At 40.1% G+C, this 21102-nt stretch overlaps 1 protein-coding gene and 1 long non-coding RNA gene across 2 annotated transcripts in view; one reads left to right on the forward strand and one right to left on the reverse strand.

The window, feature by feature from the left end:
• The first annotated feature begins 546 nt into the window (after positions 1-546).
• The window catches only part of TBX18 (T-box transcription factor 18), a 29672-nt gene continuing 9116 nt past the window's right edge, over positions 547-21102 (forward strand). The window contains exons 1-6 of the mRNA XM_067560736.1: positions 547-844; positions 2303-2486; positions 4648-4749; positions 8116-8287; positions 16496-16663; positions 18067-18131. Of these exons, the coding sequence (XP_067416837.1) occupies positions 547-844; positions 2303-2486; positions 4648-4749; positions 8116-8287; positions 16496-16663; positions 18067-18131 (989 nt within the window). The remainder of the gene's footprint in view (positions 845-2302; positions 2487-4647; positions 4750-8115; positions 8288-16495; positions 16664-18066; positions 18132-21102) is intronic.
• LOC137161462 (uncharacterized) lies at positions 2656-4060 on the reverse strand. The gene is made up of 3 exons (XR_010922080.1): positions 4015-4060; positions 3490-3606; positions 2656-2959 (listed from the first exon to the last, which is right to left on the reverse strand). It is a non-coding gene; the product is annotated as an uncharacterized lncRNA (long non-coding RNA).

Genomic DNA, 21102 nt, shown 5'->3' on the forward strand with positions numbered 1-21102 from the left:
TATAACCTTGTAAGGAAGAAGGACCCGGCTCGAGATAATCCCCAATTTCTGATTGGCCCGTCCAGGGCTTGATTGACACAACCCTCCCTCCCACCCCTCTCTGGCTCCGCCCAGCGCCAGTCACTTTATTGACACTAATGAGCGAGTTCTTTCCCACCGGCCTCCTGCTCGGGAAGTGCTGACAGATCAAGGCAACACATTTCAATTACAAGCCCTAATTTGTGTCCGCCGAGCGTTTGTTACCCATGTCAGTCCTCTCCGGCCCGTCAGACGAGGCAGAGCTCGGCGCAGGAGGGGGCGGAACGAAGCGCCTCTGCGACCAGGACAAGTTTAGACCCACTTGGCTGCTCACTTGGACTGGAGAAGGAGGGCGCGGAAAGCCCCGCGCCCCTGGCCTGGGTGATCGGGAGGGCGGCAGGGAGCCAGGCTCCCCAGGCTGGGCGCCGCGGCGCTGCTTGTGCCGGGGGCGGGGGGGTAGTTGTGTGTCTATGAGCCGGGTCTAGGGGGCGGCGGCGGTAGGGGAGGGGGGGTGCGCGCGCGCCGGGGATGGCAGAGAAGCGGCGAGCCTCGCCCTGCACCGCGATGAGTCTCAAGGCTCACGCCTTCTCGGTGGAGGCGCTGATCGGCGCCGAGAGGCAGCAGCACAAGCAGCCGAAGCGGCGAAAGCTGGCAGGCCAGGAGGAGCCGGCGGCGGAGGAGGAAGAAGGGGCCAGCGGCTGCGAAAAGGGCTCCAGCAGCGAGGGAGCCGAAAGCGCCCCTTCGCCGCCCCGGGCTGGGCCGGTGTCGGCGCCGGGCAGGGGCTGCGGCGAGATGGAGCTGAGCTGCGGCGCCCGGGGACCGGCCGGTGAGTCTCCTCCCCGCTCCCATCCCACCAAGGCTGGGCGCCCAGCCCCGCACAAAGCTGTCAAAGCAGCCGCTGTCCCCACGCGTCGGCCGGGGCCCGTGGAACGTGTCCGCTCACACGGAGAAGGGGGCGGAGGGGGTGGGTTTTATTTCCGAGCCTAATTCCGGAGTGGCTCCTCTTTGCTCCTTGTAAACCGCCCTGCGCCCGGTTAGTCGCTCCTGGCTTCTTCCTATGGCTGCCCACGCTGTTTTCGAGGCTGACTCTTTCCGACAGACTCCGAGCTTTTCAAGTTTCATTTCTTTCTCCTCCTCCCCTTTGAAGCTTGTTTGGCTCCGGATCCAACACTCTTCTGCCCCCCCCCCCCCCCTCCAATTATTATTTTCTCTTTAACACCATGGGGGGAAAATCCCTTCCTCCAATGATCTGGTAATAAAATATCTCTCAGGGTGGAGATGTGTTAATTAAACTTCTGCAGGCACTCGGTTCCTGGCAAACCAATGTCCTGGTGCGGGGCAATAACTTTAATGTAAAAGTGCCTTCCCTGCTCTTTTTGACAATTTGATGTGCGGTTAACACCCTAACCCGAACACTAGACTTTAAACGAGCCAAGGGGCGGCACAACGGGGATTCATGTCGATTAAAAAACCGTTGCATTAGTGTCAGAGACAGAAGGACAAACCCCGCCGAGGTAAAAATCCGACGTCTCCGTGTCCAACGAAATGTGCAGTTAGCGTTGCGACACCGCTTCATTTCCAGGCAGGCACCACTTGCAAAAGCGGAGCAAACGGCCTGCCTCTGTCTGCCCCAGCAGCAGGAAGATAAGACGACCTATTTGTCCTCATCCGTGCCAGGAGCTCGCTGCATGTGTGTGGTTAGCCCTGGCGGTGTCCGGGCAGTGCCCCGTGTAGGACCGGCTGTGTCGGCTATTTAAAACACAGCGGGCGGGTCTGTTCCATTAAAGCGCCCCCGGGGCTGTCTTCGGCCAAAGCTCGCAGATGAGCCCGGCTGACTTGTCACCCCGCGCTGGGACACACGCTTGCCCAGGCCAGGGATGTCTGCGGTGGGCCAGCACCAGGAGAGACGGGAGGGCCAGGACCCAGCTGCCCAGCGAGCCGTGTCCGCGCTGTGTGTAAACGCTGGGAATGACGCGCCCTGGGTCGGGACAGCGTGGGCGCGATGCTGAGGCCCGGGAGATGCTCCAGGCCTCACGCTGCTTCTTTCCTCTCGCTCAGCTGCAGCGGGTGGCGGGGGGAGATTTTTGACTTGCTCTTTCTCTGTGTTTTTGGGGCAAGGGCTGGCTCCAGCAGCCCCTTCCCAGGCTCTTCTCCGGCTACGGAAGAGCGAGGAGCTCCAAAGCCCCTGGGAGCTGTGGCTGCAGAGATCCCGGGCCCTGCCGATCGGTTGCTCTCCGCCTGACACCCTCTCTCCTGCTTCCCTTCCTCTCGGCTCTCTTTCCAGGCAGCTGCGAGGAGACTTTCCTGGGGGGTTCTCCGCCAGTGTCCCCCGGCGGCTCCCCCAAGGGGTCTAGGGCCGGTTCCCCTCTGCCAACCCCGCAAGCGCCCCGGGTAGATCTGCAGGGAGCCGAGTTGTGGAAGCGCTTCCATGAGATCGGCACCGAGATGATCATCACCAAGGCGGGAAGGTAAAGGCGCGGAGCGCACACATCCAGTCCCACCCACCCCCCTCCCTTCCGGGGCAAATGCGAGGCACTAGGGCAACGCTGGGCAACTTCTGCGCTGGGCTTTGCTGCACACTTCAGGGGAGAGGCGGAAAGCCAGCGCACGGGTTCCGCACCTGTGGATGGGCGCAGCAGTACAGCAGAGGGAGAAGTCGCTTAGGGGTAATGAAAATCAGACGCCACAACCCCGTAAAAATCAAATCGCGATGGGAAAACGAAAGAGTTCAGGCCCATATTCCCGTAGGCAGCGCTTTTGTACGCGGGTCCCCGAAGAAAGGGGTAGTTTCTTAGTCTTTTCACTCGCACACCCATAAATACAACAAATGAATAGTATGAACTGGCTTGTCTCTCGTCCAATTTACAGTTGCGTAACAGGCACATTTTTCTTTTTCTTGGTATCCCAGTTGTTTCTTGGAACTAGGGAAAAGCTGGAGTTTCTAGGAGTTTAATATGGCTACAATTAATTCAGGAGTCCGTTGACAAAGGAAGATCAGACTGAATACAAATGAGACAGGCTATCCTAACAGTCGCCTCTTGATTTATGCTATATGCTCTCCTTCAGGTGGATAAACACATTGTCCCATAATATAGCTTTGTTCAGCCATGTTAATCAAATACAAAATCTGATGCTGCAGAAGCCAGATTTTTTATGCGCTTTTGGACAGCTAATTTATAATAACTATACACATGGCAGGCACAATCTAAAATCTGCAAATACATCAAAGTGGATAAAGCAAATTGATTTATGAGCTAGGTAGATCACAATAATTTTAGATGGGCACAGGAGCATGTGGAGTTTTAGGTTTCCTGTTCATTAGGATGAAGTCTATGAATGTTGTGTTCTTCTAAAATAAACTCCCCTCTCCCCCCTTTCCAGTGGATACACATGGTAAAAACCTGGCTAGTATAAAAGTATCTGAACTTATTAGAAATTACAAAAACATATTTTATTGAATCCATATGCTACCTTCTCCATTTTCAGTAAGGCTTTATTAATGATTGAAATGCAGTCTTAACCAGCACAAAGCAACATTTGTCTTGACGGTCCAGTCCAAAGATTTTCCTTTTTTATCTTACAGGTGCACTGAAAAAACAGTAAGAACAGTTAGCCAAGACTGTTTCACCCTGCTGTTTATTTAGAAAATTATGGAAATAACATATTTTTCCTTCTACAAACGACTTTTAATTTCTCTAATTGTTTTAGAACAACAACAACAACAAAAAAATGAAATTTAAGGCAGATGGCATTTGGATTTATGTAATTAATTTCATTAATATGAAATGAACTAGTTGCTATAAAGTTTCTTATTTTTGCCCTTCAGAATGAACTTCGATATAAAAGGCAAATGTCAAACATACACTGACTGAAACATGAATTTTTATCTAAAATCTCCACATTGGTTAATTCATTTTTGACCACTAAATTATGAACTTATTTATAAACATACTTTGTACTTTGGTTTCTGCTTTCAATAAAGAAGTTTTACTATACCTTTCAAACATAGAGCAACTCATGCCCTTCACCATTAGTATGTTGCAGACAGGAAGTCCTGTGTCAATAAGGAACATATTGTTATAACATGGCACATTGCATTTTATAATTGCATTCTTGTTGTTTTATATTGGTATCACCAGGTCCTTAATGGTATAATTTGCTGATATATAAGTGACACACCATTTGCTGCTGTCAGTTAGAATTCAACTGACAATTAAAATTTCTGCAAGTCATGATCTTGCTTTATAAGAGCTGTTACTTATATATCTCCTGTAATATATGTCTAGTAAAACATCATGTTTTACATGCATAAAATATGCATAAAAATGCAGCTAAGTCTCAAAACAAAATGACTTACTATCTAACAATGACGCTGAAATGAAGTGGTGATGTTTGCACTCAAAATTTATCACAAAACATATGAAGCATTGTTCAGCTAAAATGCACTTTAGTACTCTGATGTGACCTATCAAGTGGACCATTTCACGGCCATAAAGATAAAAAAAAAAGACTCTCCAGACTTCTGTGTATTAGGGAGGGGGCAGAGAACCCACAAACTGGTTCCTTTTGCTGTACAACTGTTCCCAAGGCCATTTCATATTAAAATGAGCTCCCTTTTTCTATGTTCAGGCGGATGTTCCCCGCAATGAGAGTGAAGATCTCAGGTTTAGACCCACATCAGCAATATTACATTGCTATGGACATTGTACCAGTGGATAACAAAAGATACAGGTACAGTAATTTTAAAACACAAAGCTTGGGATGCAAACCATACAGATAGGGATGTTGGAAGAGAATATTTAATCATATACATATTAACAGAATATAGAGTTTAATGCTCTTCCAAATTCCTATTTTCATCTCAGAGCATACAGATAAGTTGTTTTGCCAAGTATCCAAGAACAACTGCAGTTTTTATTGAAGTACGTTCTACATTTGGCTTATGTTGTATATGTACTATTGGTGAGCAGTCAGGTGTTTTTTGCTTTCAGACTGCAATTTAGCCCCACAAAGAGACATTTTTAATGTATTTTGTTCCTAGTATATGCCTACATAAATCCATTTTGAGTTACTTTGTAGTTATTTCCTGTGAATGAATAAGTATTAAAATACTGTATTCTAGTGGCACTACATTAACACGTAAAGCATTTAAAAGTTCTTGAATTATGGTTCAAATGGATTTATGATAAATGCCACTCCTTGTGTTATGGATTCAGATTAAAAAGGGGTAACAGGTTTAGTGGTTTTGATTTGAATTAATTAATGGCATTTCTGTCTGTGAAACTTCATATTTTAAAGAATATATTTAGTAATGATTGGCCAGTTATTGTAATTGCACCTTTAACACTTCAAAGCAGGGTCATATTTGTGTAAACTTTTACCAGGGCAGTCCCAGGCTAAGTAAGTAGTCCCACTCCTCTAGGACTACTGGTCTGATTAAATGTTTGCAGGTTTAGGCCCACAGTAATTACTATTAGCATGTTTAGAAACTTTATGAATCAAGGGCCTCATCTCATGTGCCATTAAAGTCAAAGAAGATTTTTACCAAGTGGTTCAGTGGAAGCAGGATTGGACCCTTACATATTATCGTTTTGGTTATTTCAACCCATTGTTAGAAGAATTCAGTAAACCAATTCACTATAGGTTTAATTGTAGAACTATGAAACTTAATAGGGAAAGAAGATCAAGCTGAACACACTTACTCTTAGGGAATACTTTTTTTCTCACCATACCAACATTAGGTCTGAACTACTTTTCTTGTGTACCTTAAAATCATTAACAGTAATTTCTTTCTTCCACAGGCACATTTTTGACAATTTTAGTTTTGCTTATAGAGAATTTTTCAGCAGGGTGACAATATAAACACTGAGAACAATTCGTATAGTAGTTGTCTAGTGGATGGTTTTTTTGTTTTGTTTTTTTGTTTGTGTTTTGGATTGCATCATAGTAGAGAAGAAAACCATTTTCTCTGGGTCAGAGTAGTTCAATTAAAATGGAAAATCTTAATGCTGATTGGGTTCAAATTAAGACTTTTTCAACTGGTCATAACAGAAATATAAATTTACACAGTATTGTGAGTATGCAGTTTCTAATATTTATAGATAGCGAGATAAATGTCAGCACTTGAATAACATTAAAATTCTGATATTAAAATGAGGAAATTAATATTAGATATTAGTAGTTTAAACAATTAATTCTTCTCTTTCATTTTAAATATGTATGTATTTATAATAGTCCTTGCTGTTTGCACTGCTTACTATTAATTTTCCAAAACAACAAATTCAGGTCAAGTTACAAAAATGTACATGAAGTGCAGTATTTTCATGATTGGCAAACATATTTTTGTTAATAATTTAGTATTATGTTTATTTTATCTTCCTGGTAAATGGTGGTGCTATTTTCACCTGATTTCACTTTTCTATAAACAAGCCTGTTATGCAGTGGATGTATTCTTTTAACTGATTATTCTTTTCATCCCAATTCTGTGCTTGCTACTCTACAAACTGCCTGCAAACATCTGAATAGCTAAGAGATACTAAAACAGTTGTACACTGGGCCCAATCCTGCTCCTATTGAAGTAAATGACAAAACTTTAACAGCTCAGGATAATTATATTTAAACTTAGCAAAATTAAACTTTATCTGAAAGGTTAGGCATTGTTTTAAAATATTTTAAATATATTTGTAGAAGTACAATTTGTAAAGGTCACACTTTAAAATAGGTAAAGAAAATGATAAAACCTAATTCATTTACAAATTAAATACAATAAGAAAAATCAGATACAAATATTAAAACAGATAACTAACTGCATGATTTAGGTAAAGGATATTGCCCCAAAAGAAGGAATCATAAGAAAGTATATATCATTTCATATTTATGGCTTGGCATGATTTACATCAATACATATCTTTAATGAATAATTTTGTTTCCACTATTGATAATGTTGCATATTCTTTTTTCTCTTAAAGAGGAGAATCATACAAAGAGACATACTTGGTGAAAGTGTTGAAAAATGTTTCTTAAAATTAAATTGAACTTTTTTTGTTTTTTTGTTAAGGGCATTGCTCTTTTTCTAAAGGGTGCATGTCTATCGACATATTTATTTACATGGTTTTTAATTAGTGGGATTTTTTAAAAAAACTTGTCCTACAAAATAGATTAATTCAGATTAAGATATTTTCTGAAGGATAAATTACTTTTACTGCAGAATGACTATTTGGTTTTTTTTTTTTTTTTTAAAGAAACATAATAGGATGTGGTCTTTTTATTTAAACATTTCTGTGGTACTGTCAAGAAGATCAATCTGGTTCTCTCAGAAATCTCATTTTAATTTCATTCTTTTTTCATTGTCCAAGATGTCTTGTATCTGGAATAGTTTTATTTGTGGACTGTTTCATGTTAAAAATAACATGCTAAGTGAGTCATGTAAAGAATTGTTTATGTCGTATCAATTAAGGGCCAGATTTTGCTCTGTTATACTGGAGCCCATCCCTAGTGATGCCATTGAAATCAATAGATCTATCCCAGCATAACTGGTAGTCAGTGGAAAGACTGTAATTGGCTTTAATGGGAGTTAGATCAGGCTCTAAATGAGAGCAGAATTTGGTCTTACCTATTGTAGATACTTTTGCTAATATTTTGTAACTCAACTGTATGCAGCAACTGAAAATTGAACATTGCAATGAAAGTGAATTAGACATGTTATTTGCAGCAAAGAAGCCTGCTGTGTTTCTTAGTGCAGTTCTTAGAGCGTTCTTAACAGTGCAGTTGTGATGGGGAACAAGGGTCCCCAAAATGCTGTGTCTCTGTTTGTATTGCTTACTTGTCCTTTCTCCTCAAATCTCAGTTGAATTTCCTAACCATTTTTATACACTTCTTTTAAGTTGTTTTTTTCCTCTTTCTTTTTTTTTTTTCTTTTCTGTTGGCAAAATTATCACTTCTCGGTGGGTTATTGTGACCCACTGGTTATAATTACTGTCCCTCAACATTTGTAGACTGACGTGTTCTATATATACGAAGGCCTGCTATATCAGTATGAATCAGCCTGATGAATTATTTCCAATTTCATTCTGACAGATGTTGGGCTTCTTTTTATAGGTATGTTTACCATAGCTCTAAATGGATGGTGGCTGGGAATGCTGATTCACCAGTACCTCCTCGTGTTTATATTCACCCTGATTCACCCGCCTCAGGGGAAACTTGGATGAGGCAAGTGATCAGCTTTGACAAACTAAAACTTACGAACAACGAACTGGATGATCAAGGACATGTGAGTATCCTGTCTCTTACAATATTATGAACTAGCTCATCAGTCATCACCTAAAGGTTCTATGATGTATATCTTCCTGCTGACAAAAATGAACTCAGCCTTGCCAAACTGTCATAAAAATTGACCAGCACAGATACAAAATCGGCTCACTTTTTTGCTTTGATAATTAATTGATGATTTTTTAAAAATGGATGCTAGTTTACTTGCCTCTCAAAAATATAAGTCCACTGGATAAGTAGAATTGTGCAAAGCTGAATTAACTAAACTAAAAGTACAGAACTGATCTTACATTTTACCACCATATCTATCTATCTATCTATCTATCTATCTATCTATCTACTCAGTTTGTATCCAAAAGTGTACTTAAACTCACAAGTAGTTAGAATAAATGTTAGTAATATGTAATAAGTTTACGTGAATAAAAAGTATATTTAACTGTTTTTTTCAAACCTAAACATTTGTGTGAAATCCCATGCGGTGTTAATAATTGCAGTCCAAAATGAACAACATGGGAGCTGGGTTCACTCTGATAATGATTTATTACATACCTTATGAAGCAAGACCCTTTCACAGCTGAGGCTCATTATTTCTGAAAAAACTGGCAGACTGCTGCAGTATGAGTGTTCTGTTTGCAAGCTCTGAATTGTTTCGTTATGACATTATCTAATGTGACAAAATGTGTTTATATTCATATTTCCTTTTCTCTTGAAAACTGTTGAAACATGACAGATGTAAGCCAGTGTCTTTCCAAAAATCCCTAAAATAGTTGTACTTGACACCTTAGGAAATAATTAAAAAACAAGAATTGTTTTTAGACAGGATGAAGTCTTTATTTTTGACAAATCCAGTAATATATGGCAAATGTTGGCTTTCTTTCAAAGGGAACATTGAACTCAAAGTGCCTGGAGTTTTAAGAACTTGAGTGGCAAGTTGGAGACCGGATGTGGGTTCCATTGACTCTAAAGTGGCCAGACTTATTAAACAGGATGATTCCTCTGTCACGAAAAGGGATACAATCAAATGCCCCAACTACTATATGTGAAGATGCTATTACTATTCTTTTGTGACCATTTCCCATTGAAGTAAATGGGAGTGCTCCTTGCAGAACGGTGGGAGAATGTGGGCCCAGTTGTAAACTCTACAAGCAACCCCATTTTCTCCAAAAGAAAATATGTCTCTTAGGGCATGTCTATACTGCAATCACAGGGTGTGATTGCTGCCTGGGTGGACTTACTGAGCTAGCTGGAATCTAGTTAGCTTGCTTACTGGAGCAGTGAGACCAGGGTTCCAGGTGGGTTTGTACAGCCCATGCTGAAGGTCCGTAAATGGGAGGGGAGAGTAAAGTGATGGGGCAAATTCATAACTGATTAAATAATGGATTTGCACCAGGGATAAATCTGGTCCAATAACTCTGCCTCCATTAGCCTTGTTCTTTATCTCTGCACTCTTTTTTCAGTTCTTTGCCTATCCTTTGCGTTACATAGGTACGAACAACTATTTTTTCCCACTTGTTTGCAAGAAAGTTTCATAGTATGTTATCAGATATTGCAGGAGTTAGATGGCTGTTATACTGTAGATATGTCCATAAAAGATTTTGAATTAACAATATTTTTATTTAGGATTTAACCCTTCCCCCACCCAATATTTACACTGTTTATCTCTGGATTTATGATCAGTGAGTCTGATTCTGCAGTCCTGGGATGAATAAATGTTACACAGCATGAGAAGTTCCATCGTCTTCAGTGGGATTACTTATGTAACTGCAATTAATGTGAACAAAGGTTGCACCAACTGAACCCTACATTTTTTTAAAGTGCTTAAAAACTGCTTTATTCTGGAAGACTCCAGTTCTGCAACTGATTGGCTACGTCTACACTTAGAGCTAGTGGTGTGATTCCCAGCTTGTGTAGCCATACTTGCATTAGCTCTCATTGAGCTAGTGTGCTAAAAATAGTAGTGTAGCCTTGGTAGCATACACAGCAGTGAGTGGCAGCCTGACCTAGCTTCCCCAAGTACCTACTCATGGGGTCCAGACAGTTTGTACTGAAGGCAGCAATCCCATGCCACCCCTCACTGCTGCCCTGTGCTACCGCCACTACACTACAGTTTTTAGTGTGCTCTCTCAGTGAGAGCTATAAAGAGAATGTCTACGTTAGCTGGGTATCACACCCCTACGTCCAAGAATAGACGTAGCCAAGTGTTCTGGCAGACTGTTGTGACTATTGACTTCAGTGTGACTACATGTGGCACAGCAATCTGCCCATGTGCTATCAGTTGCAGGACTGGGACACAAGATTTAATCTTGAAGATGTATAAAGAGCTAAATTACTTTATTGTGTAAGGCCACATTTCAGGCTTTCTTCCCCCTGAGCTGAAATCCATATAGGGTTTGCAGCCCACTCTTATTCATGGTTCAGAGAAACTTAAAAATTACTGGAGAACTCTTTATTTATTAAAGAGTTTCAATTTGGAAGCCAGCCAAGTAGTATTCTTTTACAAGGATTCAAGAGACATTGAACTGATTCAGAATTACAATATCCCCCCTACCAAAACAAAACAAAAAATGGAAATTTAAGTTTTTAAAAAAAGACAATAGAAGGTTGACTGCAAAATTCATATTTCTAAAATCTGGGAAATTGCAAACACTCATCATTACCAGAAACGGCAAAACCAGAAAGCAGAAAAGTGTCTCTTTCAATGGGCACATTTTTTCTTTTAAGGTAGCATGTAATGCTGAATTGGCTACGTAGCCTCTGAGTGCCTCCTGCAATAATGGAAAAGGAATAATTGCATATTTTGTGATGAATATAAGAAGTAATTATGTTTCACATAAGTGGGAAGGACCTACTTTTCTCTGCTGGATGGAGAAGGAGACGGGTGGTAGATAAAAAGAGCTAGCAGTCAGGCCTATACACCTCCCCTCAATATATTTTTTATATTCAAGGTCTGAATCTATTTTCCTCACATCCTTAATTTGGTGGATTTTATACTCTTGCAAAGTTTATTTTCATTTTACTCAGGCAGAAGGGGTTGGAGGAATCTCCACTTTGCTTCTACAGTTCTGCTCCCCACTTACGTCTTGTGGTTGATGTAAGGGGAGACAGAAATTAGCCCTCAGCCTTTGCCTCTGGACATGTTTTATGTGTTGTGTCCAGTTCTGCGTTTTGACACCCTGTTGATTTTGCTCTTTTGCTCTTTCCAATCACTCGTGTTCATTCTAAATGTGGCCAGTTTAAATGCAAATTTCTCCTCTAGAATTCTGAGGCTTGATTCTGATCCTTCAGCAACCTAACTCCACTGACCTCCACGGAGTGATAATAGTGTGAGATGAGCGGGGGCCTTTTAATGTACACTGAACGTTACAATGACTAACTTGCTGGCCCTGTCGGCAGGGCTCATCACACTTCACCTATAATTCAGTCAGAAAGCTGCTTGTTGTTGCAACTAATCAATGACACTTAGTAAATAGGCAAAATACCCCAGTCAACATTATACATTCTTAAGGGACACATTAAAATACTAATCCAGGTGCGCTATTATCCTCAAGCTGTATGTGTAACTCCCATTTATGTGAATAGGGGCTACATACGTGAACTGAGGACAAGTTAGTATCATTAGTAAATATTTATGTTGTGGAAGCAACTAATAGCCAGTCTGGTCAAGGTCCCATTGTGCAAGGCACTGTACAAAGTGACAGTCCCTGTCCCAATTTTAGCCCTTTGTTTAGAACTGAACATGGCTGTATTTCTTAAAATTTTAGGGCCACTCACTTTGCCATTTGAACATTTCCTGTAAACACTCCTGTTTGCTAATATCGTCAACAGCATTTTGATCAGGAGTCTACATCTTCACACTTTTATAGTGCTGTTGTATAAATGGGCACATGGACCAGATCTCGAAGTGATTTTGCACATAGACCCCCCCCCCCATGTAAATTTTGCGTGCAAAACAAGTAGAGGGTCAGCTGAAGTTTGTAAAGATACATTTTCAATGTGATGCTTGTGGACTTAATGTGAGTCACTCAGTTAATTTGTTGCAGACTGCTTTATTTAGGGAAGTAATTAAAGTAAGTAAAATTATTTAGGGAAGTAATCTTCACTGAGACACTGAGGTTTAATGACGTCCCTTACAAAGACATCAGTATAATTAACTGGAGACTTTCTGATGACAAAAATGAAATAATCATTTTACAACTCACACAGATAGACAAAAATGGTGCACTCTTCACACGTCCATACTCCCTCTTTCTTATACTAACCTCTCACCCCCTTCAGTCTCTGGAATAGAGGCTCCCAGGTAGGATCAATCCTCTTTGATTAGGACTGGTTGAAATTTTTACACCTTTTTGGTCAAGATTTCAATGGGAAAAAGTTCAGTATTTTTTGATACTCTTCCCACACTTTTCCAATAACTACTTTTGATGCAGAGTAATTTGTTTTAGCCCCTAGCTCAAAATGGAGTCCCATCTGTAGTATTTAAATTGAATTAAACTTGTCTCTTGTCTCCCCTCTTTAATGCAGAGGTCAGATTTCAGGTGGAGGCAGGCTGTTGTCCTGCCCATGTTCACAAGTTCCATCTCATGTTTTGGAGTAGCTGTAGATTTTTTGTTGAAATGACCTGCAATGAAAAGTTGAAAATGTTGACATTTAAATTTGCACTGCTAGGCTTCGCGAAGGTGGTAGGGGCCAGGTCTCACATCTTAGCCCCAAACGTTTCTCCCCACATATAAAGCCTGAATAAACAGGCTTTGTACAAAGGGTCAAAGAGGATTTCTGTTTAGTTGGTTGGCTTGGTTTTGAAGATATGGGAAAAGGAACCTTGCAACTACGAGAAAAGTGGCTGTGTTCCTTGTGCCACTGGGCAACAGGCCAAGGGGGTGAAGATCCCTATTGTGACACTATTATTGATTATTTGTCGTATGGTAATGCGTAAGGGTCCTGTCATTGGGCTCCATGGTGTCAGTCATTTCATAAACATGCCTTAAAAAGACAGTCCCATCTACAAAAATGTCCTGTGTAGCTGTGCATCCATCATACAGTGCTGATACCCGGCACTGTCACTGTGTATGGAAAAGTGGAGTTACAGCAAAATTCTTCTCCATAGCGTGCATGCCCATGGAGTGGTAACAGTGGCTTCCCTGCTGTTTAGGGCCAGCTGTACCCATAGAAGGGACCAACATTTGTTCTTTGGTGCTGGTGTTTTGTTCTTTCTGTCTGCAGTTTGTGTTGTGTCATTCCACATTAAGAACAGTATCTTCACCGCTATAGGGGTAGACACCTAAGTAATTTAAAATTAAAGCTTAAATGCTGCAAGAAATGATAGCGCCCCCAGAGAAATGATGGTGTGGTGCACTGATCTCCACTTTCCATCACAGGTTGCTGTGCCTTTTCTCATGGTACCATTGGAATATTTGTTTACATAGGATTGTCAGGAAGCTGAAGACATTAATGGGACATCAGTCCAAGACCAATGAGCCTAAGGGGAACAAAAGGGAAGAGAGTGTGAACAAAATACTTATTAACATAATAGCTATTTAAAAAATCCTAATGATATGATATTAATATTTAAGATTAGCTATTCCGTAAGTATAATTAAAGTCTGTGGGAAGCCAACTTGCTTCTAAGAACTGGACTGTCAATTTGCAATTGCAGTGTGTGGTGCTGCATGATCTCTGGAGCAGCCTAGGTGGGAGATTGGGACTCCTCAAGTCACCAGCTCCTTCCCAGTCTCCCTGCTGCTCTGAAGAGGGAGTAAACTGCAACCCGTCAGTCTCCACTGCAGCACGTGCCAGCTGGGTGCAGGTGCAGCTGTGCTGGCAGATGCATTGTGAAAGCACTGCAGGGCCACTATGTTATCCCACTTCCTCGCTCCTTCTGCCCACCTGTGGAAGTCAGAGGATATATGGCTCTGCAGAGCCTGCTTCCTGTCCCTCACCCTGCCACCAGAACTGGCGTGCCTGCCTTGGACTTCCTTACTCCTGTTCGTAAGGTGGAGCAGGGCCTAGACCTACAGGAACTGAACCAATACGTTGCTATACTGATCATTTTGCCATGTCAATTTGAGTTTAATTATCTTAAATAAAGAATGGAATGGTCTGAGATGGGTATCGTTGACTGTGTCATGCTGTGTAATGAATTTTTAAAGGGAGGCAGCCAACTTAAAAAAATAAATTCAAGGTAATGTCAATTCCTTGGCCATTTTTGCAGTTTGCATATTTCCTGTTTTTCAAAAGACCCACACAAACAGGAGAAACTGGTGTGGACAATGATGTAGAGCCAGCTTAATCAAGGCTATTAAAGGCACAGAGGAAGCAAACTGAAAACATAGAGCTTCTTTTCTCTAATCCATGATAGTAATTATAGGTATTACTAACAATGATAGAGGGTAAAACATTCTTAGGGAGAGGTATGATTTATTATTGAAATTAGCAATGTCCTTTTACATTTCTTGGGCCCACTTCACCATTGCCCTGTACCTTGTGTAGTCATTTAACCAAGTACAAAGGCTGGGAGGAGGGAAAGGGGGAGGTAAACTGCTGCCTAATCAGAATAGTAGAAAAGCAATTTATACCCAATTACACTGGTGTAGATGACTAGGCGGGTGCAGGACAATGGGCAACTGGTGCTCTCGTGTATAGTTTTAGCTTGACCCTGCATTCTTAATTCACCCATTGCTCTCTCTTACATCATCAGATATTTAGAATGTGCAAGGAATGCAAGATCAGACTTCTGCTCTTTTTTATTGATCTCCTAACTCTTCTTTTACAGAGTTTTTCCAACACAGAAACTCTGGAAGGATTGTTGGAAGACATATTTAAACACTCACTTCAACAAAGCCAGTCTCTGGCCTTTTGCTCAATGCAAGGCTACAGAAGCTGGGAAAGTCATCTTGTATTAAAACATCCATAGGGGACTGCCTGAAGTCATTTACTAGAGCTTTTCTGATGTCATTGTCAAAATGACCAAATTGCAATTTAATGAAAACCTCGATTATCTGGGAACTTTGCTTATCCAAAACAGAATGATGTCCCCCAGCCAAGACTAAATGCATTAAAAAGTACTCTGCCTAGCCAACCCTTGTTTATGCAAGCTAATGTAATGTCCCCCATTTTCATTTGGATAATTGAGGTTTCATGGTATTTGGCATTATTTAGGCTTTGTGAAGTTAAAGGCTCCATGTTGTATTGACTGATTGCATAAGCATGCTGTGGCTGCTAAAGAAGCAGGAAATTTAAAGAAGATTGCTCTTGAATCTTGATTAGGGCTTGTACAAGACAGTAGCTATGGGACTGGTGATTTATTTATTGGTTAGACCTTCCAAAAGTAGTCAAGCTTCTGATTTTTTTTTTTTAAAGAAATCTTCTTTTAAAAGTATATTTACTTTTAATGAAATAGAATAAATCATAAGGAAAAATCTTCTATGTTTTAAGCCTCCTCCACAATGTAGAAATAGCACAGCAATCCTGCAAACAATGCTTCATTTGATGCACTGTCAATAGTCCCTGTAGTCATAAAATTTTTCTAGGATCGGGGCCTACATCCTTAGTAAAGAGAATTGTTCTTTTTTCTAAAATGACAGATGTGTATATTGTGGGGGGTGTATTTATTATTCCTGTGTAAGTAATGTTCCTTGTATCTGTTTACATACTATCAATACGCGATTGCTAACATTTGCAATTGTGATATTTGGTGGTTTTCTTATAGGTGCTGCTCTTGGAGTCATGAGAATCACAGCTTTCATTAAAAAAAAAAAAAAAAGTATGTTTCTAGCCCTCCTGGTCATAAAAAACAACCAGCCTAACCCACCAGCACCACACATGGAGCATTTAAAGATTTTCTTAAAGTTTCAAAATACAGAAGGCAAACTGATTTTTTTTTTAATCTCATAGGGTGAAATCCAGTCCCCACTGAAGTGAGTGGCAAAACTCCTACTGACTTCAGTGAGGCCAGCATTTCACCCATGATTTTTAAGCCAATCTCATGAGTTTTTGGGTTCCTGACTCTTGAATTGAATGCTTAGGGATGGCAATGTTGTAAGTACATAGTGAGTAGACTACTGGAATGAGACCCATCACAAGTTATAGAAAACTTAATTTCCAGTAGATTGCATGATAAACAACACATGCCATAATCTTTTTCCAAAATGCTTTCAGTATGAAAGAGGCCATTCTTTCTAATAAATTTGTTTTCTTTGCTTTTGTTTGTGTAGATTATCCTTCATTCTATGCATAAATACCAGCCTCGCGTCCATGTCATTCATAAAGACTGCGGAGATGATCTGTCCCCAGTCAAGCCCATTCCTTCAGGGGAAGGCGTCAAAGCATTTTCCTTTCCTGAAACTGTTTTCACTACTGTAACAGCCTACCAGAATCAACAGGTAACTTTGGCTTTCTTGTAATATGTACTTGCTTTTCAGAGCATGCCAGAAGAGTACAAGAGATGAAAAGGAGAAACTTTTATTTTACCACTTAATAATATGACATTTGACTAATACTCTTTACATATTTAATATATTTTTGTATTACTGTAATGTGTAGAGACAATGACTGAGACTGGAGTCCCAGTGTGCAAGGCACTGAACATAGTAAGAGGTGGTTCCTGCCCTGAAATTCTTGCAATTTCATTCAAATGCATAACAAATTCTATCCTTGTTTTAAACAGCTAGGGATTGAGGGGCACCCATGGGAGTTAGGTGCCTAAATACCTGTGAGGATCTGGGCCAAAGAGACCAAAGGCCAGATTTGTAAAGATAGTGCCTAAAAAAAAGGTGCCTAAAAATGCAGATCGGTATATAGGCACTTCTGAAAATCCCAAAGGTACTTAACACTCATTGATTTCAAAGCATTCCCCAAAGTTAGTCAAGTATTACTACCCCAATTTATAAAAGGCAAAATTAGTTTTAATTTAGTAATTAATAGTTTTCATTGACTTCTAAAGGAGCAAGATTGGCTCATAAACCTCTTTTTTCAAGTTCACGCAATCAGCTGCAAAATTAAAACCTAGGTTACTTGACTCCTACTCTGCTGCACTAAGCACTTTATTTAAGTATACCGCACAATGACATCATATTTTGTACAGTACAATTTATTCATTCCAAATAATTTAGCAGAATTATGTTTTGATGAGTGTGTGTGTGTGTGTGTGTGTATACAAATTATAATGTTTGTGCTTATTAATGGCCTACTTTCTTCAGAAAGTAGAAATCAATATGATTTAATGATGCAATATAAATTTAAAGAGGGAGAGTCATTTGATTGGTGGGCTAGCATTGTTTGGCAACTATTCTGTGGATTTAAAGAAATTACAAGTATTTTATATTCTTGTGTTACATTTGTTTATAGTATGTGCCTGTGAGCATAGTAGCCTAACAGAAATCTTTCTCGTTCTGCATCTCCTTCTCTGCCTGTATATATTTTATGTAACTCTGTCACAGACAAGGAAATTATGTACTGTCTTAGTTGAAGAAACAACATTTTCCAGACAATTTCTTTCAAGAATCCCAACCAGCCTTTGTGTAAAATAAACACCCATTGACTTCCTTTGGGGATGTGTGCAGAGAATGATTGCAAGATTAGGTCTTAATTAATTGTGTTAAAAAGAAAAGCACATTCAACCTGCAAATGGGAAGAAAGATCCACTTGAATTTTTATAATCCTTAAATGGAGTTAAAATTGAAAATTCCAATGACAGCTCAAGTTTGGTGGAAATATTTGCTATGCATAATCACTTAAACTGAATTGGTAAAAGTTTTGCCATCACTTTCTTTTATTATCTTTAAAGATCACTCGATTGAAGATTGATAGGAATCCATTTGCCAAAGGATTTAGAGATTCTGGACGTAACAGGTAAGCTTTGGAAAAATGAGTTTGTCTACAGGGACAAAATCAGTTTGTTAAAGGATCTAAAGAATGGATACTACCAAAAAGGAGCTTCTGTTCTTACAGACCTTTCAAACTAGTAAGAACTGTGCTAGCCCTAGAGTTATAGAATTACACCTCAATTCTGTGCATGTAGAGAATAGTATACAACCTTGAAGGTTGTCTGTTTAGCTTGATTCATATCCTAATACACACTGCAGCTTATGGAAATAGAACATGGAAAAAAACCTGCACACTGTTTGAATGGTGATTCTTTCATGAATTGCATTCTAAACCCTTCCACTTGAAAAAGAAAGCATTTAGTTGTATTGTGCGTGATGCCATAATTTCAGTGACCACTTTGCAGCCTGTTTTCTACAAGTGCCTTATTATGACTTGACCTTCCAAAGAAGAGAACAAACTGTGTCAGTAAAAATGTTCAGTGTGTGCCTGCCAGTTTATTGAGCTTCTATTTTAGTAGAAGGGTGAAGCACTAGCATTTTGGGCTCACATCAAATTGCAGAAGAGCTCAGATTCACTTTTGGAGAGCAAATCAGAATTTTTTTTTTTAAATGCATGATATTGGAAGAGGAAGAAATAACCATTATAGCACCTAGCATTCTGGGGTCCAGGCCTATGACTAGGGCTCGTAGATGCTATGGTAATGCAAATAATAATACTAATAATAGAAGGGGAGAGATGACTGATAGGATTCCACTACAAAGAATCTTACACCAAGCATTTGCGGCTGTCAAGGATTAAAAGTCTTCCTGATTAGAAACAATTGGCCAAACTCAGCCTTGGGTCGAAATAGGCCCCACTCCGTTGGCAGAAGGGAGTGATGCCTGAATATGCCAGTTGTGAACTTATGTTTGCAGGGTTGTTGTAGCCATGTTGGTAGCAGGATATTAGAGAGACAAGGTGAGTGAGGTCATATCTTTTATTGGACCAACTGCTGTTGTTGAAAGAGACAAGTTGTTGAGTTTACACATAGCTCTTCAGGTCTGGGGAAGGTTTGGTGAACTTAGTCCTTTATCTTAGAATTGAGTAAACAATTAACTTCCAGATAGAGTTAGTGAAGGAAGAAGCAAATTAAATTTGCTGAATTCCATGTTATATATTTAATAAGAGAGAGAAATTCACTCTGCATGCCTCTGAATTCCTTCAGTGACCATCTGATGGTATATTTGATATTCCTTTAGCACCCACACTATTCTCAGTGCTGTCAAATACACAACAATAAATTGTCCCTGCACATAAACCTTTGGGGGAAAATCTTCACACCACTGAAGTCAATAGCAAAACTTCCACTGACTTCAGTGGGGCCAGATTTCACTCTTTATGTTCCAAGAGACTCCTGCAGAAGATGGGATGCACTTTGGAATCCAGAGGTGGGGATAAGTTGGAGACCAGTCTTGCATCTATCCAATTGCATGGATAGGTCGCCATTGACTTTCCTCAGGTTCTGTGCAATCGCAGGAGCCAAACAACACAGATCCTATTGCTGGATTGGGACCTGGTTGTGTTGGGGTTTTTTAAAACCATAATTAAACTCTCTTTATATAGGCGTTAAATGCAAAGTGTGATTTTGAATGAGGGGAGTGTGATGGCTTGGTGGCATGGAATGGTGAGCTCATTCCACTGAAGAGGTCCTCTTTGTAAGTGGTTTTGTTCCGGCTTTAAATAAAATCTAAAAATCCCTTTCATTGCAATAAGGATGTTTATTGGGCTAGATCCTCAGCTGCTACAACTTAGTGTGGCTCCATTGAAATCAATAGTGCTATGCTGACTTACACACACTGGGGACCTGGTGAAATGCATTTGGAAATGTGGTTCATATTTTTAACTCCTTTTGCAGCAAATGTTTTTTCTTTGAAGAGTCTAAATGGAAAGGCTTTATTTTCTACAGCATTCTATTTAGTATGTCTTCTACACTGGCATTAGAGTCTGTACCGAAAATTTAAAATACTATGGTATCATTGCATTCTCCTTTTGGGTGCATTTTTAATTGTATATTGTGCTGCAATAACCTTGCCCTATAACACCACATAAAACAATTCTGTTTAATTAAAAAATGCTCCCTTTCAGGTCATTTACAGTCTCACAGGCTGTTTTATAAAGATCAGTAGCCTTGCCCTTTAAAAGCACCCTCTGTATCTTTGCAAAGTGAAACAGAATTTATGTGCTGAGAATAGTTTCATTCTTCAATAGTTTAGGCCTTAGGTTTGACCCTATAAAAAACTTTTACACAGGAAGGTACCCAAATTTCTTTTCTTTAAATACTTCAGGAAAAACAACTGTTTTGTTAAATAAACTAGGCCATTTAATAGCATAAATTAGGGTGGTGATAAAATGTGGAAATTGTTCGAAGGCATCTTGTATAAATTATCGCCTTGGCTACACTCCTCCAGGAGGTGGCTTTTATCTCCACTTTAACTAGAAGTGAAAAATCACCATTAATGCAGAAAATGAAGGCTATGTTTTAGTCCAGGTTCAGCTAATAAATACTTTATAACCGTTTCCTGCAACATATCTGTGATCCTGCTGGAATGGCAGTGTGAAAAAAGCAATATCAGAAGAGAATGTTGATAGTCTCAAATCAGACCATTTGCATATTTCCAGTTTACAAAGTGTTACTGTTCAAAGGCAAGCATTTGTTTTTGGTATGTGCTTGATGTTGACACTTAACAAGCCTTATGAGTATAGCAACCAAAAGTAGCAGCAAAATTATACCGGTGTGCTGACGTAGTAGCTTTGTTTGTGAATTCATGGTACAAAAAGAATGACCCTTACCTGTATATTGGTATTGGATCAAACTGATTTAGATAAATTTATCTGGCACATCCAATGAGATGCCTGGTTAGACAATTATTTCTATTTGTCAGCCAAAAACTTATACAGGTTAAGAGAAAACTATTGAAACTATTTTTTAAAGAAATTTTTATCCAATAGTGCCCAG

Source organism: Emydura macquarii, unplaced genomic scaffold (genome assembly GCF_026122565.2).
Source record: "Emydura macquarii macquarii isolate MOO-44397 ecotype Brisbane River unplaced genomic scaffold, CSIRO-AGI_Emac_v2 contig_2297, whole genome shotgun sequence".
Taxonomy (NCBI): domain Eukaryota; kingdom Metazoa; phylum Chordata; order Testudines; family Chelidae; genus Emydura; species Emydura macquarii.